Source organism: Triticum aestivum, chromosome 7D (genome assembly GCF_018294505.1).
Source record: "Triticum aestivum cultivar Chinese Spring chromosome 7D, IWGSC CS RefSeq v2.1, whole genome shotgun sequence".
Classification (NCBI taxonomy): Eukaryota; Viridiplantae; Streptophyta; class Magnoliopsida; order Poales; family Poaceae; genus Triticum; species Triticum aestivum.
The window spans coordinates 591,271,595-591,294,370 of NC_057814.1; the positions used below are offsets into that span (position 1 = coordinate 591,271,595).

At 42.1% G+C, this 22,776-nt stretch overlaps 1 protein-coding gene across 1 annotated transcript; it reads right to left on the reverse strand.

Annotated features, from left to right (window-relative positions):
* Positions 1-236: 236 nt before the first annotated feature.
* LOC123166346 (uncharacterized) lies at positions 237-1,178 on the reverse strand. Its single transcript, XM_044584134.1, has one exon. The coding sequence runs from the start codon at positions 1,018-1,020 to the stop codon at positions 409-411; it is 612 nt and encodes a 203-aa protein (XP_044440069.1). The 5' UTR covers positions 1,021-1,178; the 3' UTR covers positions 237-408.
* Positions 1,179-22,776: the final 21,598 nt, after the last annotated feature.

The window sequence follows — 22,776 nt, forward strand, 5'->3', positions numbered from 1 at the left end:
TACTAGTAGTAGTAACTAGGAGGAGGAGGAGCAGCAGCAGTTCACAGTGTTGAAATATATTGCCCATCTCCCTTCATCAGTTCGAACTTTTGAATGAATTGGCTGGAGCATGAATTCAATACACAGCGCAAGCAGAGACTATTGTATACTGGCTGTAATTAGTGTCATCGTTTCTTGCTATCATGACTGCTGCTCACGGCTGGCTTGGGTACGTCAGATTGCAAATCAAAGGTTCAGATTTGGAAGCGGCAGTACGCGCCAGTTATTTTTCAAGTGCTTGAGAGGTTACTTGATTAATAAACCTCTGCCTTAATCATAGGGACTAATTATATCGATTCAACCACAACCATGGAATGCACTTCGCACCGATCAATGTCGCGCTGATTATTCAGCCTGCTGCTGCGTGAATTAGTTTCTCTCGAGCATCTCGCAGAACCTCTTGAACGACTCGAGCTTCTGCAGCTTCATCTGGTCGTGGAACCTCCTGATGAACACGTCGGCGACGTGGTCTATCTCGTCCTCCAGCTTGAACTCCACGCCGCCCCGCTCCGCCGCGCCACGGGCCAGCTCGATCACGGACCCCGGCGCCGCGTTCGCCAGCTGCAGCTGCTTCGGCACGCCCTCGTCGCCCTCCTCTTTCTCCTCCCCGCCGCCGCCGACGAGCGGCGAGTCGCTGCCGCCGTCCCGGCCCATGGCGAAGCTCGGCAGGCTGTTGAGCAGCACGGCGGCCCTCCTCCCCTGATCCGCGACGAAGCTCGGCAGCTTCTCCAGCACGGCGACCGTCCTACCTCCGCCGCTGGCCGCAACAAGGTGCTGGCCGTTGCCGCTGCCGCCTCCCACGATCGCGTGGATCTTGCTGTTGATGGCGTTCCTCAGGAGCTGCTTGTTGCGGAGGATGCCGAAGAAGACGAACCGCGTCCGCGCGGCGCTTGTCCTGGCGCGCGTCGCCGCGGACCTCTCCCTCACCGCCGCCACGATGGCCGAGAACAGCTGCTTCAGGAACCTCGACGCCTTCTTCATCTTGATAGATTCCCAAACGGATGACGGCAAACGCAACTCGGTCAGTTGAGTGGGAGATGAATATGGTTAATGGAGTTGCTTGCGATTGTTGCTAATGGCAGCTGTGTGTTTTGGCATGGAGTTTGGTTCCTAGGGCTCCATGGGTATATATAGGGGTGGCGAGCACTGAGCACTGATCTGAGAGTAAGATAACTAAGGTGGTTATATTATCTCTACCTTGAAGGCTGCTTCCCGGAAGCTTCAGCATCACATGCATGGCATAGGGTTAGCTAGGAATTATCACGAGCACCGAAGAAACATAAGGAAATGAGTGGGGCTGGGCAGGCAGCGGAAAGGTAACCAGTAACAACAAAGGCTGGTGATTAAAGCAAAAGTGGTAGCAAAAAAGATGATGCACATCATGCACAGGCATAGAAAAGCAACAGAAACACCAATGGATGTCTTGTGTCGTGCATGGTCCCGATTGTAGGTTGCATGCCTCCAAGCTACATGCATCTTGTTCATGCGCCACAGTTGTAGTCCATGAGAGAATTGGGTTTGCTTCTTTTGAGGTTATGCTAAGACAATTATCTTGCTTCTGGAGTTGCAACTTGCCAACCGTGCCAGATTTGAGGCTGCCCCCCGTCCCTTTGATTGTCACTGTAGATCATCCAATACCTTTCTGCTATCCATAGACTGGATACACAGAAATTAATTATTATCGTTGTTGCGTGCAAAATGAAGTGATGTTGGGTTGCATGAGCTTATTCGGCAGCATGGACCATGCAGATGGATTCAGTGCATGACCATCATCGGCGTTATTGTTATTACCCTAAACTTGTGTAGTAATTAACATGCAGGCACGTATATTTATTCAATTCCTGATCGAAGATTTCATAAATCAGTACGAACCTATGTTATTACTGAGCTGAAATTTGCAGTCATGGCAATGTGCAATTTAGCAAGACGTTCTTACAACTTCACCGTCCATATAAAGCAGCCCAACCCTTTAGATCTACCCGATCCTCTGTTTCTCTTACTCGAAAAGCACCCTCTGACCTAAGCACCGTCTCTGAAATGATCCAATATAGTGCGGCGGCTAATCCGCCATCGATCATTGGGATAAGGATCCTCTGACATACGGCAGCCTGCCATTAATTACGTCACTAACATGTGAGCCCGTTGGGAACCTGGTCCACATGTCAGTGGCCCAACGGCACGTAGCGCACGGCAAAGGAGCGTCTTCCCGATCATTGCCACTCCCGGCTTAATTAAGGGAATCTCGGTAGTTAAGCTAGCTGCTAATCGTGGAAGCTTTTCATTGGGAAGCCTTCGCCGCTAAGGTTCACCTTGGCCGCATCTATCTAGCGGTCCCTGCCTTTTGTCCTGCTTGCCTTGCCCCTACGAGGAGCCGCATAAATAATGCATGCATTTTGGGTTGCCTCGGTTGGGCGGGAGCGGCACACAGACACAGTACACTGTGCAGCTGTTCTTACCAAACGAAACCTTTCGCAAAGCTAGCTGAAATGTAGGCAAAATCTTTCATCTCCTCGCCTTTTCCCCTGCTGTCTTTTACGGACTGTAAAAATATTGCCACTTGTCACATGGATCCATATGCTCGTGTACAGCTAAAGTACAGAATAATTGTTCAAAATGGTATACGTGGTTGGTTTTAAATTTAATGTTCAAATCCAAAATAAAGAATGTTGTAGTATGTCAGAAATAGCGAAAAATTGGTTTAGCTATATGTAGTATGTCACACTCGTAGAAAGAAAACGTGTACATATTTCAGATTGGCGTAGGCATAATCCTTGTTCTGTATTTCTTCGTTCTTCCTTTGTTGGCCGTACGAGCTCAGCTTTGCCGACTCGTGACGGCTGGCCGGCTGGCTGTCGTTGCTTCGGTGCGGATCAGCTGGCGAGCGTCCTTCGTTCGTACAATGTTCCTTCGAAAGCTTCTTCCGTACGTTTCATGCAGATCAGGGCCTGCTTTTCTTGGAAGGGTTCTTTCAGAGTACATTCATTTGAAGCAGACCACGATTTACTATTAGTTTGAGCTCAGATAGATAGATAGATGAGAAGAGCCATTAGAAAATAGGGAAAGCAGGAGGTTGAAGAAGGGCATCTAATCTAACAGTTGGTTTTGTATCCGATGACCCAAATGAATCGACTGACCCTTAAATAGTTTTGTGTCGACTTACCTCTAGCCTATCCCGTGGTGAGCAACGTAAAATCAAACAATCAATGTCTAGATTAACTGATGAGACAGTAGTTGTGTGCGTGCGAGCACATGGAGATCGATGGGCAGCTTTCGACCCGAGAAAGATCAACGGGCCGTCGCGTCGACGGAGGAAGGCGCCGTGCATGTGCATGGGCAATCAACCAGCCATGAAAGGCTTGTCTGCATCTCTCGATCGATCGTCTACTCAAAATTAAGGAAAGCGCGATCACTAGTTAATTCAAGTGACCAATCGCAGGCTCGATCGATCGGCAAAAGCGGCTCTCTCTTTCAGCGGCTTGTCACCCGCACATGCAAGGAGCAAGCCAAGCGAGCGCCAAAAGGGCATCGCAGCACGCGCCCCAAAGCTAAACTATGATTTGGCCGCCGCTGATCTGACGTTAGATTCTCGGTCGATTTCATGGCCGGTGGACGGATCGAGCTTTCTCCCCGGCCGGCCCCCTACATTACGTGTTCCCGAGAACGACGTGTGGCCGGAGAGTGTGGGCGCCGTCACTTTGTCTCAACTCCTTTGTGCTTTGGCGCACCGGCGGGGTTTGGGAGGTGGGGGCATGCATGTTTCGTCAGCAGCTTTCTTCGATCGAGTGCGCGGTGCGTGACAGCGTGCGCGCGCGCTAGCTGCGTGGCACCGCCACCGGCCGCCGGAATGAGAAATATCCCGTGCTGCGGTGGGTCGGTCCTGCTTCTCAAATCTAGATTTGGTATGCACAAGCTAACCACCAAAAAAGGGTTTCCTCCGTTTTATCTATACTAGTAGAAAGACCGTGCGTTGCCACGGGCTTTTGAATTATTTTGCAGGAGTTATATATAAACATAATGCATGTCAAAATTCATATGTATAGAAAGATAGCAAATGCACAATTGGATTATAATTGAAATTCACTTTCACTTGTAATGTAATTTGATAAAAAAAATAGTATTGATCGGATGATGGATATATAGAGGGTGGTGATTCAATTAATAATACGTTAGAAATTAAGATCTGCTTGTTGCGCTTTAGATATTCTCGCACAATATTAGTAATGTTGCCTTTAGCTTCATTTGCATCATATTTTAGAAAGTATAATAAAAACTTCTTCATCAACTCATAACCATCATGCATAGGCAATATACATAGTTAGCATGAATATTTCGCGTGGAAGGTCTAAAAATGTGCAACGGATAATACTTACCGTGCAAACCAGACGAACCAATTCTCCACCGTTCCACAATAGCATAAAATAAAAAACAAAATAGATAGACATATCCATGCAATTTCCTAATTTAATATTATCTTGAATATAGTATTAACAACAATAAATGCTTGTATCTTGACTGTTATGATAATGAAATATATGAATTTACCCATTCGTGCACGTTGGAAGGAAATATACGTGTTGTGGTATTGCGAGCTCGTTGTTGCCTCAGAGTTTTAATCTCTAGCTACTATGATGTATGGATAGGATTGAGAATATATACACGACATGCATGTTTGTCGATGACGTACAAGATGTATCGACCAATGAATGCATATGAAAGATAAATCTACAAGTAGTAGCTTAGAAATCATAAACCAAAAATAGTGGATAGTAGTTACCGTAGTAGTAGGGTCACTCCGTTTGACTTGAGCATCAAGTGAGTCCAATACTTGAATCTCATAGTTTTTTGGCATTGACGACTGACAGAAACCAATAGGACCCGGAAATGTAAATCAGTGGAAATAGTTGGTGTAAATATCATATAAGTCGTCGACACAATTAGATAAATAATAATAAATCATTATAATGAGTTGAGAGTAACCTGTCTTGTTGTAGATAAATATTAACATGTTGTACGATATCACGATATTTTGATGGGTCTATGTCTTTTTCTCCATCTTTATTATCTGGCGAAAGACGAACGTGTTAATAATGTGTACCTTTTCACTCGCAATGTTTCGTAGATGGCCGTGAGCATGCATATATATAAAGCATTTACCACCTGTAATTACACATTTGGAATATATTTATGTTATTAGATATTATATATGGTTTATATTATTAAGTACAAAGTTTAAGCGATTGATCTTACACCGCCGTGCAAGAACATATAATCTTTTATAAGGTATTCCAACTCGTCGTTTCATAACAAGGCATCTCCAATGTCCACGAACTTGGTTTTCTTGGGGCAGACACGGTTGATTCAATGATTGTAATATCTCTAGGAGCACAGACATAGTGTGTCATCATGATACAAAAATGAGCCAAACCAGTATAAGAAATGAGCCAAATTAGTTGAATACAAAAAACAATATGACGAAGGAAAGTCCAATAATCACATTGAGAAAACACCTTGTGCGATAATATTTATATTTGTTTTTATGAGATATCACTGCTTGCACATCATTTTGTTGTAAAAAAGTTGGTGAATTTTCCCCCTTCCAGCGACGTCGCCTCAAAACCCTTGTCGATGAATTCTAATTGAACGTCGCCAGAATCCATCCCTATCTCTCATATTCTGCAAAAATAATCATACAGGTAATGCCCATGTTGTATTATCATGTTCAACATACATACAAAGAAGAATTATTTCTATGCACCTCTTCCCATGGTGGTTTAGTCCGGTCCATCATAATTATGTTAGTTCCTACGTCAGTTGATACTTTGAAAGCATCTTTTGAATCCATCTCTTTTTATCTCTGATGAATGAAAAGTGAAACGTATAAACATATATAAAAACAAAAGTGAGACTAACACAGTTTTTTTTTTAAAAACAGTTTTTTCACCTAGGCAACCTTATCCTCGCGACACAACGGTCACATGACAGGGCAATCCTCTCACTGTCTACACTCACAACCATTGTTTTCACGGCGCCTCCTTTTCGCTCCATGCTGTCGCCTCACCCCTCCTCTCGCCTCCACGGCGTTGGTCGTCACTTCCACTCGCGGCACGGACATGCCCTCCTCTCCCTTCCATGGCGCCGGCACTCCTCCTCCACACCCGTATGCTCCTGTCCCTGCCGCCACCCTTCCCTCAACAACGTCACCGTGTCCTCCTCTTCCATCCATGATGTCGGTCGGCACTTCCTTTCCCCGCCATCTGTCATGTCCCCTTTCTCCTCAAAACCCTCAAAGGCGTCGCTCGTATCTTGCTCACCCCGCCAGGGCATCGCCGACCTCCTTCTCCGCCCGACATCCTCTTGTGCTGCCGCAACAACACTGAGCCCACGCGGCCTCCGGTCTAGCATGGAGTCAGCCAGATCCGGTTGGTTGGTGCAGAATAGTTCGCCGCTCTTCGTACGAGCTAGCCATGGGTGGCCGTCCGGATGTTGCTAGGAATAGTTGATGCATAGTAGTGTGACGTGGTGAGAAGGAGGGATGTCGCCTTCATCGCCGGACCCGGTCTTCTACCGCAGCCAAGCCGCGGCGAGCATGGTCCGCCTTCCCCTCAAGGCGAGGCTCTCCCTTCCTGTCCCCCTTCCCCGATCTGTAATTGCTTCATGTGAATACTGCTACTATTTTTCGCTGAAACTACATAAAACAATTACTCCTAGGAGTTTAACACTGCTGTGGATCTGTCCTACAAATAATGTCATGCTTGGTTGTTAATTTATGATAATTTAAACTGCCCCTATTGTCTGGATTTTGCTTGTTAGATCCTGGATCTTGCTCTCCATATGTTGGAGGAAGCGATCATGTAACTAATTTTAGAACTAAAAAACCACGAACAATTGTGTTGATTCATAAAAAGCCAGTTGAACTATTTCATCAAGAAAATGAATCATAAATTCTACGTTCACATGCACATAGGAAGGGGGATTTTGCTGCACCAAAGCACACGACAAGATTATCTTGAAGGAGAGAAAGAGCATAACTACCATGGCATGATGCACACACACCATAGTTTAGGATAAAAATCAACCAAGAACTATCATGGAATGATGCACACACACCATAGTTTGGGATAAAAATCTATCAACAACAAAGCAAACACCGGCGACATGTATTAACAGAAAGGAATATTTTACCATCCATAGATAAATGATTGCTGGACTATTTTTGTTGGACCTCTCCGATCTAAACACTTTGTCGACGAATTAATCAACATGGAGCACAGTTGGCAGGAAAAGTAGTATTAATTGGCTTTAACATGCACACATTCCTCACTCCACACTAAGAATAGAGTATGTCAGACAAAGCAAAGCAAGGATTGCCTTGACACTACTATCTAGGGCTATTGGGGAGGATCAGTTTCACTCATGTGGGAGGAGGTGAGAGAGAGGCACCCGCGACTAAGGATGATAGGGAAAAACAGTAAATTAAAAAAGAACAACGGTGCAAGGAGGGAAAAAACGGTGGCACAAGAGAAAAAAAATTGATCGACAGGGAGTCGATCGAGGTGGATGACTAATGAAACGACGTAAAACATACTCCCCTTTTAGGACTAGAGATTCGACGTTAGTGGGTACCTGCACCTAAACTAAACCAAATAACTAAGTTGATATGTCAATGTTCACTGCTTGGAAATTATAAAGCAGTGAAACCATCAACTCAACATACTTGTTTGAACACAAAAACAATATATTGTTTGCTAGAACACTGCAAAAAATTAAGATACAACAGTCTGCAGCCTATTTCATTCCTTCAAACATATTTCAATGCCTAAAGAAAAATTGGATGTTGCCGGCTTGCCACCCCGTTGAGATTGGCACATAAAGATTCTGCAGTATAACACATAACTTCACAACCATAGTGATATTATTCCTAACTTGATATGCTTGTACGTCAAAGAAAGAGAATTACCTCATGGAACAGAGAGAGAGAGAGAGAGAGAGAGAGAGAGAGAGAGAGAGAGAGAGAGAGAGAGAGAGAGAGAGAGAGAGAGAGAGAGAGAGAGAGTAATTTGAAACTGACAACGAAGATATATCTCTGAGATTACTTCAAGAATTCATAGTGTTTCATTTCTTGTCGTGCTTACTTGGCCTGGCTACGAAAATTGAGCATAAGCATATGCCATAGTAAAAGTAAATGAGATCGTACCTTGTGATTAAATTATGTACTCTCCTTCCCTCAAAATATAAATCGATATACTATACTACACATATTCTCACAGGCATTAACAAGAGAGTCTTTGCTCATTCATTGGGTCCAAAACTAAAATTATGTCAGAAGACCAAAATAAAAAAAGTTTCTCTAAGTTGTTGTTGCCTCCATTACTGTTTTTACTGATGCTTCCAGTTCCAGACCATAAGAATTTACTCCTACTTCTTCCTACAATGTTGAAGCAGTTGCTGAACCCTGCAATATGAGCATCGAAACATATGTTAAGGACAAGTAAAAATGCAGAGTACGTAAATCATTCAGGGAAATGATGGGTATCGAATTAGAATTTTTCAACAAAACATGTCAAACCACACACAATATTTGTTCTTGTTTTGTTCGACCAGCAAGAAAACATGTTCTTGTTTTGTTCGACCAGCACAGAAACAAGCTGTATGTGGATCAAGAATATAGGGAAGCATTTACCATTGGACCTGAATATGCAATGGCATCCTTTTTCTTCATCTCCTGGAGTATAGACCTTCAAAAACAAACGTTGTAAATGATGAGAATCCAAAGCCATAGCAACCGAATCAAAGCGAATATAATACGGCAAGACATGCACGTTCAATCATAGGCTACCCCTGCCTTGAATGATTCCTTCGCTGGCCGGAAGACTCGGTGAATTCTCACCGGCTTAGAAGCGCTCAGGCGCACACAAGCAACATACAGACGTATCGCTGATTTGTGATGTGGCGGCAGCACGCCGGTCGTGGCGCTCGTTACCTCGACTTGACCATCTGCGTCAAGGTCTCGACGGTTGGAGCGGTGGCGGGGCGACTACGCATATGTGATCCAGAGGAGGAGGGCGGCGCAAGGATTGGAGGAGCCGGCCGGAGATGGACATATATGGCGCTCGATCAGATTTGGTTTTTGATCGTGGATGGTGTAGAAGCCCACAGGCAGTTTTCTGAATAGAAAGTACTGATTTTGCGTTGTAATTTGTTGATTTTTTTCTCATTGGATTTGCTTGGTGTTGTATAGAAATATTGAAGAATGATTTGTGAATCTGCTGGGTATGTGTCGACCAGACAAGGAAAGATCTGATTTATGACTTTTGCAAGGAAAGAATAGGAAGGGGAGGGATTGATTGACATACATTTGGGTACGTGAGAAAAAACCAACAATTGTTGCCTTGGTGGAAGTAAACCAAACGAGGGGTGGTCTTTTTTTTGGATAAAAATCGATGGGGTATTTTGTTCGATCGGTGGGGTGCTCTTCTATCGATGGGAGGGGAGGGAACTAGCGTACGAAACGACGTAGGTACATATACATTAGGAGTAGAGATAGATATGTACATAAATGCTTCATGATGAGACTTATTTGTCATGATTTACATGTTAATTTCCTTAAAATCCGTTATTTGTTTTCAGAAAATGCGTTATTTGTTTCCTAAAATAAATTGCATTAATTAGAGAGATCGGTTGATTTGAATAAGTTAGGAAAGTTTAGTCCGTGATTTTTTGTATGTTAGGAAAGTGTTGTTTTGCTAAAAAAAGAGTGGAGAGAAAAATAAACTGGTGTGAAGAGTGGTGGTGAGAGGGGGGACGAAAAAAAACCAACGAAAAAAAAATCATGGAGACTATTCACCAACTGCTCCATTAGGAGTATATATATATATAAGGGCTATTGCTTTTTCCTTCCGAATTTTCGTCCGTATGTATATTTTCCATCTAATCCGTCCGACGTAAGGAGGCAAAAATAGGCGCTGCAGTGAATCGAACTCCCGACCAGACGTGGAAACGCAAATCCCAAGTCCAATTAAGCTACATCGTGGTTGTGCGAAAAGGTGATTTGTTCAATTATTAAATAGTCCCACCTTGCTTCATCATACTACATTAGATCAACTTATATACGTTTATGATTTAAAGTCAATAAGCCTCCTGAAGAATCAACGAGACAAGAAGGAAAGTTATAAAAAAGGAAATATATTCCAATATATGAGCCAGCAAGGAAATTGTGTAAGTTACGGACCTAGATCTCAGGCGAAATTAAAGGGAGCATTAATACTGGGCTAACGGCGAGGTTCAGCATGGTAGACCGCAAAACGTTAGGGTGTCAGTATTTGCACCCAGTCAACAGTATGTTGTTGTGATGCTACAGTATGATGGTGCAAAGGTTAATATATATATACATAAACACTATTCTGATCATGAGATCAGAATAATATTCTGATCACATCACAACCTGAACTGCCTAAGTAACGCGCCTTAACTTCCCTCTGTACGAACCCGACCTTCGGGCTATCTTCGCAATCGAGGCATCCCGCGAATTATTCTGTTTAGTCGTGTTCTATATAATGTTATTGTAATCTAGAAACTTTTTTAGCAACTAAATACCAGTTTTAAATAGGAATCTCACTCATTGGCGGATTTTGCTCTCGGGTCGTGATGAAATTGCATTTTTTGCAATTTTACTGCCTGTGTTGTTCGACCTGAACTTCTCTCTGTGCTAGGTTGAACTTTCGCCAACATTGCCCAAATAGTGCTTGCAATAAACCATTTGAAAGCTATGGACACCAGTATCATTAACAAAGTTAAATTTTTGGTAAAATGTAAGCGGTTTAAGAGCAGTTTTAAAAACCTTTTTTTCTTCATACAAAAAACGTGAATCGTATTTTCAATCGCATTTTAAAACATTTATCGGAATGAGGCAAATAATATGGTGTTGGAAAACTGCTGCAAAACCGCTTCTTCCACATGTTGAAAGTTTCCTCTAATTCCCTACGGTTAAAGAGTAATTTGGAAAATCGTAAAATTTCACAAACCGAACAGCCGAGTTTGTATTTTTGATGTCATTTCTAAACGGCTAATCCAATTGAGGCAAATGATATAGCGTTGGAAAGATTATGAAAATGCGTTACTTTTTCATGTAGAAAGTTTTTTCTAATTTTGAATGGTTTAAGAGTAAATTAGAAAATGGTACAAGTTCCACCGAGTTTGTATTTTTGACCTATTTTTTTAACCGTACGTCCGAATGTAGCAAATGATATGGCGTTGGAAAGCTTGAGAAAATGTGAAACTTTTTGGTATAGATTGTTTCTCCCAATTCCTTGCGGTTTTAAGTCAATTTGGATAATGGCTAAAAACGTATTTTCGACGTAAGTTTTATAAACTTTACCGAAATGGGGTAAACAATATACCGTTGAAAAGCTAAGGAATATGCGAAACTTTTTCATGTTGATGGTTTTCGAAAATGGTGAGATCATTTGTTCTGCCTTTATCGCGAAACAGATTCTTCAAAAATGCATCACGTGAAGAACTTGAGCTTCTCGGCATGTCTACTTGAACTTCACTCTGTTTTTCACGTGCTTTTTTTGCCCGTAGCTCTCCATCCACTCACCGGAACACTCACCGGAATTGAGCAAGTAATATACCGGTGTAAAGCTGATCCAAACACGCCGCTTTCCCGTGTTGATCGTTTTTTCATACTCGCGATGATTTTAAAAGTTTTTGATCTCAAATTCATTCAGTATAGTAGTCGAACTTCCTGCAGTTTTCACGTTGAACTTCTGTGACGTATTTTCATTTGTGATTTTCTCATGCATTTCGTCAGTGTTACACAAATGATATTCTTTTTGTACAAACCTCTCTCACAATATTTGTTTTAACTTTCTCCGACCGAGGACTTGAACTTGCACAAATGATATTCCGTATTTTTGAAGTAAATTAGAGAAATGACGAGATCATGATTTTTGCCCTCATTGCGAATGGAAACGCACTGCGTGAAGTAGTTGAACTTCTCGGGCATGCCTGTTTGAACTTCACTCTGTTTCACTCCGTTTCACTTTATTTTTTTTCTTATATGAAATACACACCATGTAGTATGTGAACTTCTGGTTATTATCACTTTGAACTTCTCTCTGGTTTGAGAGAATTATTTTAAAACACAAAAAAACATATATTTTTTTTATATTTTGGACATCTAAATACACGGTGAACCTCTCTCACAAGAATATTTTGAACTTTTCCTCGCCGAGCACTTGAACTTCTACAACCATTTTTTTCCGTTTATGAGTTGTTTTTAAAAGTGCAAAAAATGGCGTTGTGTTTTTTATTTTTTGAACAGGTAAATCCTAGGTTTTAATAAACTCCAAACTTCTCTGTTATTTCAATATGAACTTCACCTTTTTATATTTTGAGTAAAGAATTGTATTCGATTTTTATACGAAAAAAATCGAACATGGAAATACAAGGTGAACCTCTCTCGCAAGAATTTTTGAACTTCTCCGGACAGAGCACTTGAACTTCTTTCAACAAAATTTTTAAGCTTTTATTTTTCTATACTTTTTATTTCTCACCTGAAATGCATTCCTTGCAGTACTTGAACTTCTCATTGTTTTCACTATGAACTTCGGTCACATTTTAGTGTGTACGTTGAATTACACACAATTGAAGGTCGGACGCCATTTTTTGCCATCTTCAAACATGTAATTGGAGGTCGGACTTCCCGCAATTAAATTCTAAACCGTGCACGGAGGAGCACGGGAACTTCTTGCAACATACCTTTTAAGCTTTTTGTTTTCTATTCTTAATTTTTTATCTGAAACGCATTCCGTGTAATAGTTGAACTTCCCGCTGTTTTCACCTTGAACTTCTGTCACGTATTTTTGTTCAACCTCTCTCATAAGAATTTTTGAACTTTTTTTTCATACGAAATGCACACCGTGTAGTACGTAAACTTCTGGCGGTTATCAACCTGAACTTCTCTCGGTTACGTGAAAATATCTGAGTTTTTTTTAAACATTGAAGCGCTCCACCTATTTTAACTTGAACTTCTTGGTTTTATTATTTGAAGCGGGAAAATCTGTTATTTTCATATATATTAAACTACTTCGTTATTTTTAATTTGAACTTCTTGGTTTTATTTTTGAACACGAAAAATGGCAATATTTATTAGATCGAACTATTTGTTAGTTTAATTGAACTTCTTGGGTTCTTTTCAGAAACAGGAAAAATCTAAATTTTTATTAAGTTTCTAAAGATCCATATTTTTCACGATCGAACTACTCTTTCATTTAAATTCGAACTTCTCAATTTCTCAAGTATGACTTCTCTTGATTCTTGTACATGAACCTCTCCGAATTTTCCATTGAGTCTTGTGCTTTTTTACCTTAAATTTTTGGTTCAACTACTCATTTTTTATCCACAATGATTCGACTATCGACACCATATACTTCATCATCGAGTCATATACAGTCATGAATCTTTTATGTTCCTCACTATAAATCACACGAAGTAATCATGAATGTTTGAAAAATCGAAATTCTTATATATCGCACTCATCCAGTAAAAGACAACTTAAAATCGTACTTGCTTTGACTTTTTATAATATACCTTGGCCTTTTTCTCGATGTGATGACGTAGTCGCCAAAACTAAAGATAGACTTTTTAACAAAGATTCATGAACTTAGAGAGTTTTTCATTTTGTTTTTTAAGATACACACTTCATTTAAATTAGTTATTCTGTTTATTTTCAAACTCAAAATTTGCTTCTCATTCCAACTTCACTGAAGATATTTTTTTACTTTCGATGTTACACCTCTTCAGAGGTTCTATTTTGAAGATTTTAGTGCTTTTGACCTCCCCTGCTTTTTCACAATGAACTTCATCTCTTTTTTTAATATTCTGTAGTGTTCTAATTTTTCCGAATTTCCATATTTCATGTCTCCAAACTATTGTTTTTTTACTAAATGTCCTTTGAACTATGTTTTTCATAAATGCGTGAAATTTGTAATGTCTTTTTGTGACTAGTTGGGTTTGGTAGTAACTCTCGTAAAATACACACCCATCAGCCAAAAAACTTTAACTAAACTATTCAAAAGGAAACTTTAACTAGTACATTGTTCTCGTAAAATCAACACACATCAGTCAAAACACTTTAATACAAGTAGCACTAGAAGTACCCCGTACGTTCTTTTCAAACAAATACAATGTTCTTTTTATACACAAAGATGTACTTGTTTTTACACCACACATTTCGGTCCTTATCTCTCCATCTTACCTCCTGGAACAAACCACGACCACACGTTTATTTTTTGTTCTCTCTCTCCTCAGTGTAACTTGTCTCTGCTCATGCATACGAAACTACACTAGTAGAAAAAGGACCATTTGTCCCGGTTCATAAGGCCCATCTGTCCCGGTTGTGGAACCGGGACTAAAGGGTCGTTACTAATACCCTAGGCCTTTAGTCCCGGTTCTTATACCAACCGGGACAGATGGGCTTCCACGTGGCCGCTCCGGCGAGCCCAAGCAGGAGGGCCTTTGGTCCCGGTTGGTAGCATAAACCCGGACCAATAAGCTTCCACGCGTCAGCATTTCAGGGGCTAGTTTTTTTTGAAAGGAGGTGGTTTAGGGGTTTTGGGTGTTAATTTAGGTTGTTATAGGTAGCTAATAGAGAGATGTGTCCTCTCTTATCTCCGTGCTACTGCTATACTGCTATTTCTAAACATGACTTAGATTGAAGTGAGGCAACATGTGGTGCATGTCGAAAATAATACTAATCCTAACTTGATCAAGTTTGGATTGTACTACTTTCGACATGCACCACATGCATGTTGGCTTCACTTCAATCCAATCCATGTTCATTTCACCCACAGATATATAATAACTCTTCATGCTCGCATCATGCATCATCATAATAACAAGTCCTACTAATCATCATCATACAACTTCAACTCGTTATTAATAACAAGTCATACGATCATCATCCTGATAGTCATCGAACCAACCCTACTTAATTGTTCTTAGCACATGATCATCAGTATTATGCAGGACCTAAATACCCTATTTAAGGTAAAATAGCATAAAACAATATAGACCCTGACTCTCCATTATGGAGAATGGAGATCATCCTGTCTCCAATTCTTGCGCAGCGCTTCCTTTTGCTTCCAAGAACCTCCTTACGACTGTCCATACATTTTTTCCATTCTCTGATTCGCATGTCTCCACTTCTTTTAGAAATCCGGTATGGGCAGTTGAGATTCGTAGGATGACCTGGATATATGTTCAAAACACGAAGGCTGCCATTCTGATACATCAAATGAGGCACACAGTCCTCTGGGATTCTCTGTTAAAAAACATAGTAATAACTTCATAGTTAGCAATGATGTACTAGTTTTAGAAGTATGCAAAAGATGCACGGATGTCGTAATAGTAAAAAATCTTACCAGGGTATCTCCATGGTAGTTACCGTAGTTCAACACGTGCACTAGTGGCACGCATTGATCATAATGTTGAGGAGTTTGATTGTAGATATTGTAATTCTCAAGATCAGTACAAAATCTGACCAGATGATTTTTCTCTTGATAAGTTAACTCAGAGCCATCGGTGTAGTGGGTTTTGTCTACCATGTTCCGCACATCGTTTGAACAATCAAAATAAGTTGTCAATGGAAATAAGCTGTCAACTATTTTGAAATAAAAAATATAAATTAGTTAATAATTAACTATGTTTGAGAAACTCACATAGCGGTAGAACTGGAGGTGTATCAACAAGGACCCAAATGTCCATATTGTCTTGGTCGATGTCAGGATCACCAAGATCCATGGTGACAAGCATACCCTCATCAAAACCATACATCTTGCAAAATGCTTCCCAATTTTTGCAACCAAAATGGGTTACGCTCTCAGCATTATACAGATTTACTTCAAAATCCACATCATGATGGGTCCTGAGGTGAATTTTCTTCGTTTCAAAATTTTCATGGTCTTCAAAATCCATCCTCTCCAAGACATAGCGTCTTGCATGGCATGGGATAAGCTATACTCAAATTGTAAAAGATGAAAATTACACATTGAAACAGTTGAAATCATGCTTAATTACGAAAAATACTTGTCGCCCTTGCGTACCGTTTCAACATCGAAGGTCTCCTCGAGCTTAATGCTGAAGCGCCGAGCATCGTCCAGGTGAGGCCTGCCGCACAAACCTCGATCGTCATGGCACCAGCCGCACTCCCCAGGGAGACTTTCGTCGTACGATGACGACATTTCCTACGTTCATAATTCAAAGATTAAACTTGTGCAATTATATATATGTACTACAAAAACTAAATTAGATCATTATTATTCATCACGGGTTGACTATCGGTCTGTCGAGTATTTTCTTGAAAACTATCAGCTCACGTGGTGTATACATTCGACCGTTGGTGATGGTCGCTCCTCCATTCGTCCCCGAGTGCATTACACCAAAATGTCTGGCACACGGGAACGAAGGCGAAGCGACCCCCACGACAACAGTCGGGATTCTTCGTCCTCTCATATATATATATGGTGGAGACTCGACAGACTTAAAGTCAACCCGAAATATCATTTAATTATCTTTCTAAAAAAGGATTTGGCTGGTCTCACCTCGAGGTCGGAGGGGGTCGGTGACGGGGACGACGGCGGGGATGATGGAGGGGGGCTCCTAGATTTCTGCGACAACAAAAACCCTATAAGCTATCAACTAATCATATGCATACGCCTTGCATAGTGCTCTCCAATTTTAGCATTCAAAGTAGGAGTAGTTTTCTAATTTGAGCATTCAATAAGCAAAACCAAATCGTAAAATAAAGTAGTATTCAAATTAGCATGCATTCAATTATAAGCAAAATCTCTTCCATCCGTACATCGTCGAATATTATCACTAATACACCTCGAATACTATCATACATATACCATCGCTAGTACAGCTAGAACCGTAGTGCTCGACGGGTATCGGCGCGGGCGGTGAACACCCAAAGGGAAGGAACCATCACAGGATCATAGATCCAGTGAGATCCCTGAAGAACCTGCCAGGTATTGTCGAACATGACCTCCAACGCAACCATGTAGCGACGGACGTGCTCATCCTCCTCGCTGACACGATGACGTACCACCTCCGCGGTGTCCGGAAGCCTCGGCACCGTCACTGGCCCACGCGACCGCCACCAAACAAGGATCGGGTCAACGACGGGCTGGCTCCTCACCAACCTACACCCCCCGGAAGGTAGCACCTCCCAAAACCAGCCCGGCGGAGCCCAGTCCCGGACATGGCCCCTCTGATCAAGCCGGCCTCCTCCGCCAAGTCGACGACGAGGATGCGGGTTAGGCATCGTCGACGTCGATGCGGGAATAATTCCTTTAACTAAAAAAATAAACTAGTTCTATTAATTTTCTTGTTAAAAATAAACTACTTCTATATAGTAAAATCAACTAGTTTTATTAAATCAACTAGTTCAACTACTAAGCACTTACTGTAAATAGAATAAAGTAGTACTTACTAAAAATAAACTAGTTTAACTAGTTCTATTATTTTTCAGTAGTACTTACTAAAAGTTCTCGGGGAGGGGGTTATATCGACAACGACATACCCGATAAAAAAATAAGAAGAGGAAGAAGAAGAAAAAAAGAGGAGAAGAAGAAAGGAATAGAGGAGGAGATCGAAGAAAAAAAAAGAGGAGAAGAAGAAGGAATAGAGGAAGAAGAAGAAAAAATAGCATAATATATTATTCTAGTTCTTCTTCTTCACCTCTATTTCTTCTTCTTCTCCTCTTTTTTTCTTCTTTTTCATCTTCTTATTTATTTCTCCTCTTCTTCATCTCCTCTTCTTCTTCTTCTTCTTCTTCTTCTCCTTCTTCCTCTTCTTATTTTCCTTTTTTCTCTCCTTCTTTTTCTTCTAAATATGAACATACATAAATGACTTTGATCATACACACTTTTCAGATTCCTACACAATATGAACATATACATAAATTGACAAAGAAAATTCTATGAACAAAAAAAATCATAAAAATTCTATGAACAAAATTACAACATAAAAAAATCATAAGAAGTCTATGAACAAAATTACAACAAAAAGAATCATAAAAATTCTATGAAAAAATTGACATATTCTTTGCATTGAACATACAAACATTTGCATATTCAATAATAATATCACCCAAAAAAAATCTAAACTACACATTTAAATTAATACATCTAAATTAGAATAGCTAAATTAACTAGACATCCAAATTAATACAACTAAATTACAAATCTAAACTAAACATAATAGCTAGGGGGCGCGGGGGCGCGGCGGCCATTAAAGGGAGGAGGAGGAGGAGGGGATCGGGGCGGCGCTCACAGGGTGCGCGGCGACGGCGACGAGGAGGCAGCACCGGGGCAGGGGCGGCGCGGGGCGGCGACGGCGTCGCGGCGGGGCGGGACGGCGTCGGGGCGTGGCGCAGGGGCGCGGCCGGCGACGGTGTGGGCTCGGGGGCGGCGGACGGCGTGGGCTTGGGGCACGGGTGACGGCGACGGCGGCGGGGCAGCCTGGCGGCGTCGAGGAGGTCGGCGTCGTCGGGCGGCAACTGGCGATGAAATCTGAAAAAATGCCAAGTGCTGGCTTATATAGGAAAGGCTTTAGTCCCGGTTCATGGCTACAACCGGGACCAAAGCCACCCTTTAGTCCCGGTTGATGCCACCAACCGGGACCAAAGGCCTCTTTTCAGCAGCCCAAAGGGCAGGAAGCAGAGGCCTTTGGTCCCGGTTGGTGGCACAACCGGGACTACAGGGTGGCTTTGGTACTAGTTCGTGGCGCCAACCGGGACCAATGCCCCCTTTTAGTGCCGGTTGGTGCTACCAACCGGGACCAAAGGCCTGCACCTGCCAAAGCCGCGGTGCGGTGCGATGTTTAGTCCCACCTCGCTAGCCGAGGAGCGGCAGGACCTGTTTATAAGCCCTGCCCCGCCATCTCCATTGAACTCCTCTGAATTGCAGGCCTCTGGGCCTAATCTCGCAGTGCTATGCCTGTGGGCCTGTTGGGCCTTCTGCGGGCCAGAATCCTGGCCCATGGATGGGTTTCTAGTCGTATTCAGGCCGTTGTGGCCGAGTAGGTGGCATTTTTATTTTTTCCCAGTTTATTTCTTTTCTTTTTTGCTTTATTTATTTTATTTTGTTTCTACTTACAACAAAATACTTATTTATCTTATTTTATGATAATTCTTTTTGCTATTAAAGTTTCTAACAAAAAAAGTTCTTTATGAAAATTCTTTTTGCTTTTAATGATTTTGAACAGAAAAAACTTTGATAATTTTAGTTGCATCAATTTTATATAATTTTAGTTTCAATAATACTAGAGGTTGCTTGCTTATAATGTTTTGAACAGAAAATACGTTGATAATTTTAGTTTCATAAATTTTATTTATGTTATTAAAATTTATTTTATTTTATTTTATTTTGTTTCTACTTATATATTTTATTAAAGTTTATTCCAGTCTGTTTCTAATTACTTATTTATTTTATTTTATGATATTTGTTATTTTCCATGCATTTACTGATTATTTTGAGCTATAAGACCCTGAAATTGAAAAGCACTACAAATGAACTCTGAAAAGGTTGAAAGTTGGCATGGTATCATCATTTCACCCACATAGCATGTGCAAGAAAGTAGATAGGGTTACGGCAAAAACTGGATGCACTTCGTGTACAAAACGGACAATCTGTTTCGAAGTATCATGATTTCATACGGAAACTCGTCTGTTACAACAGGCATTTCAAATGCACTACGAAAAGGTTGAAAGTTGGCATGATATCATCATAATAATTGTGGAGAGAAAGTCTTCACTTTTTTTCGCTTGTGTGCTTTGCTTATTGCGCCGTAACCATGGATAATCTTCATCGTTTATCGGAATGCTTGGGTCAGCCTTGACTTTGAAGGGAGGAATTTCATGAAACTTTTCATAATCTTCAGACATGTCTGTCTTGCCCTCCACTCCCACGATGTCCCTTTTTCCTGAAAGAACTATGTGGCGCTTTGGCTCATCGTATGATGTATTCGCTTCCTTATCTTTTTTTTTCTCGAGTTGGTTGACATGTCCTTCACATAGATAACCTGTGCCACATCATTGGCTAGGACGAACGGTTCGTCAGTGTACCCAAGATTGTTCAGATCCACTGTTGTCATTCCGTACTGTGGGTCTACCTGTACCCCGCCTCCTGACAGATTGACCCATTTGCACTTAAACAAAGGGACCTTAAAATCATGTCCGTAGTCAAGTTCCCATATGTCCATTATGTAATCATAATATGTGTCATTTCCCCTCTCGGTTGCTGCATCAAAGCGGACACTGCTATTTTGGTTGGTGCTCTTTTGATCTTGGGCGATTGTGTAAAATGTATTCCCATTTATCTCGTATCCTTTGTAAGTCAATACAGTCCAAGATGGTCCCCTGGACAACGAGTACAGATCATCACAAACAGTGTTGTCACCTCTGAGACGTGTTTCCAACCAACTGCTGAAAGTCCTGATGTGTTCACATGTAATCCAGTCATCACACTGCTCCGGGTGTTTGGAGCGCAGACTATTCTTGTGTTCATCGACATACGGGGTCACCAAGGTAGAGTTCTGTAGAACTGTGTAGTGTGCTTGAGACCAAGAATGCCCGTCCCTGCATATTATTGAGTCCGCTCCTAGCGTGCCTTTTCCAGTCAGTCTCCCATCATACCGCGATTTAGGGAGACCTATCTTCTTAAGACCAGGAATGAAGTCAACACAAAACCCAATGACATCCTCTGTTTGATGGCCCATGGAGATGCTTCCTTCTGGCCTAGCACGGTTACGGACATATTTCTTTAGGACTCCCATGGACCTCTCAAAGGGGAACATATTGTGTAGAAATACGAGACCAGAATGACAATCTCGTCGACTAGATGAACTAGGACGTGCGTCATGATATTGAAGAAGGATGGTGGGAACACCAGCTCGGAACTGACAAGACATTGCGCCACATCACTCCTTAGCCTTGTTATGATTTCTGGATCGATCACCTTCCGAGAGATTGCATTGAGAAATGCACATAGATTCCCAATGGCTAATCGGACGTTTTCCGGTAGAAGCCCCCTCAATGCAACCGGAAGCAGTTGCGTCATAATCACGTGGCAGTCATGAGACTTTAGGTTCTGGAACTTTTTCTCTGGAATATTTATTATTCCCTATATATTCGACGAGAAGCCAGTCGGGACCTTCATACTGAGCAGGCATTCAAAAAAGTTTTCCTTCTCTTCTTTGGTAAGAGCGTAGCTGGCAGGACCTTCGTACTGCTTTGGAGGCATGCCGTCTTTTTCGTGCAAACGTTGCAGGTCCTCCCTTGCCTCAGGTGTATCTTTTGTCTTCCCATACACGCCCAAGAAGCCTAACAGGTTCACGCAAAGGTTCTTCGTCACGTGCATCACGTCGATTGAAGAGCGTACCTCTAGCTCTTTCCAGTAGGGTAGGTCCCAAAATATAGATTTCTTCTTCCACATGGGTGCGCGTCCCTCAGCGTCATTCGGAACAACTAGTCCGCCGGGACCCTTTCCAAATATTACGTGTAAATTAGAGACCATAGCAAGTACGTGATCACCTGTACGCATGGCGGGCTTTTTCCGGTGATCTGCCTCGCCTTTGAAATGCTTGCCTTTCTTTCGACATTGATGGTTGGTTGGGAGAAATCGACGATGGCCCAGGTACACATTCTTCCTGCATCTGTCCAGGTATATACTTTCGGTGTCAGCTAAACAGTGCGTGCATACGTGGTATCCCTTGTTTGTCTGTCCTGAAAGGTTACTGAGAGCGGGCCAATCATTGATGGTCACGAACAACAACGTCTTTAGGTCAAATTCTTCCCCATGTGCTCATCCCATGCACGTACACATGTTCCATTCCACAGCTGTAAGAGTTCTTCAACTAATGGCCTTAGGTACACATCAATGTCGTTGCCGGGTTGCTTAGGGCCTTGGATGAGAATTGGCATCATAATGAACTTCCGCTTCATGCACATCCAAGGAGGAAGGTTATACATACATAGAGTCACGGGCCAGGTGCTGTGATTGCTGCTCTGCTCCCCGAAAGGATTAATGCCATCTGCGCTTAAAGCAAACCATACGTTCCTTGGGTCACTTGCAAACTCAGCCTAGAACTTTCTCTTGATTTTTCTCACTGCGACCCGTCAGCGGGTGCTCTCAACTTCCCGTCTTTCTTACGGTCCTCACTGTGCCATCGCATCAACTTGGCATGCTCTTTGTTTCTAAACAGTCGTTTCAACCGTGGTATTATAGGAGCATACCACATCACCTTCGCAGGAACCCTCTTCCTGCCGGGCTCGCCCTCAACATCACCAGGGTCATCTCGTCTGATCTTATACCGCAATGCACCGCATACCGGGCATGCATTCAAATCCTTGTGCGCACCGCGGTAGAGGATGCAGTCATTAGGGCATGCATGTATCTTCTCCACCTCCAATCCTAGAGGGCATACGACCTTCTTTGTTGCGTACGTACTGTCTGGCAATTCATTATCCTTTGGAAGCTTCTTCTTTAATATTTTCAGTAGCTGCTCAAATCCTTTGTCAGGCACAGCATTCTCTGCCTTCCACTTCAGCAATTCCAGTACGGTACCGAGCTTTGTGTTGCCATCTTCGCAATTGGGGTACAACCCTTTTTTGTGATCCTCTAACATGCGATCGAACTTCAGCTTCTCCTTTTCACTTTCGCACTTTTCCCTTGC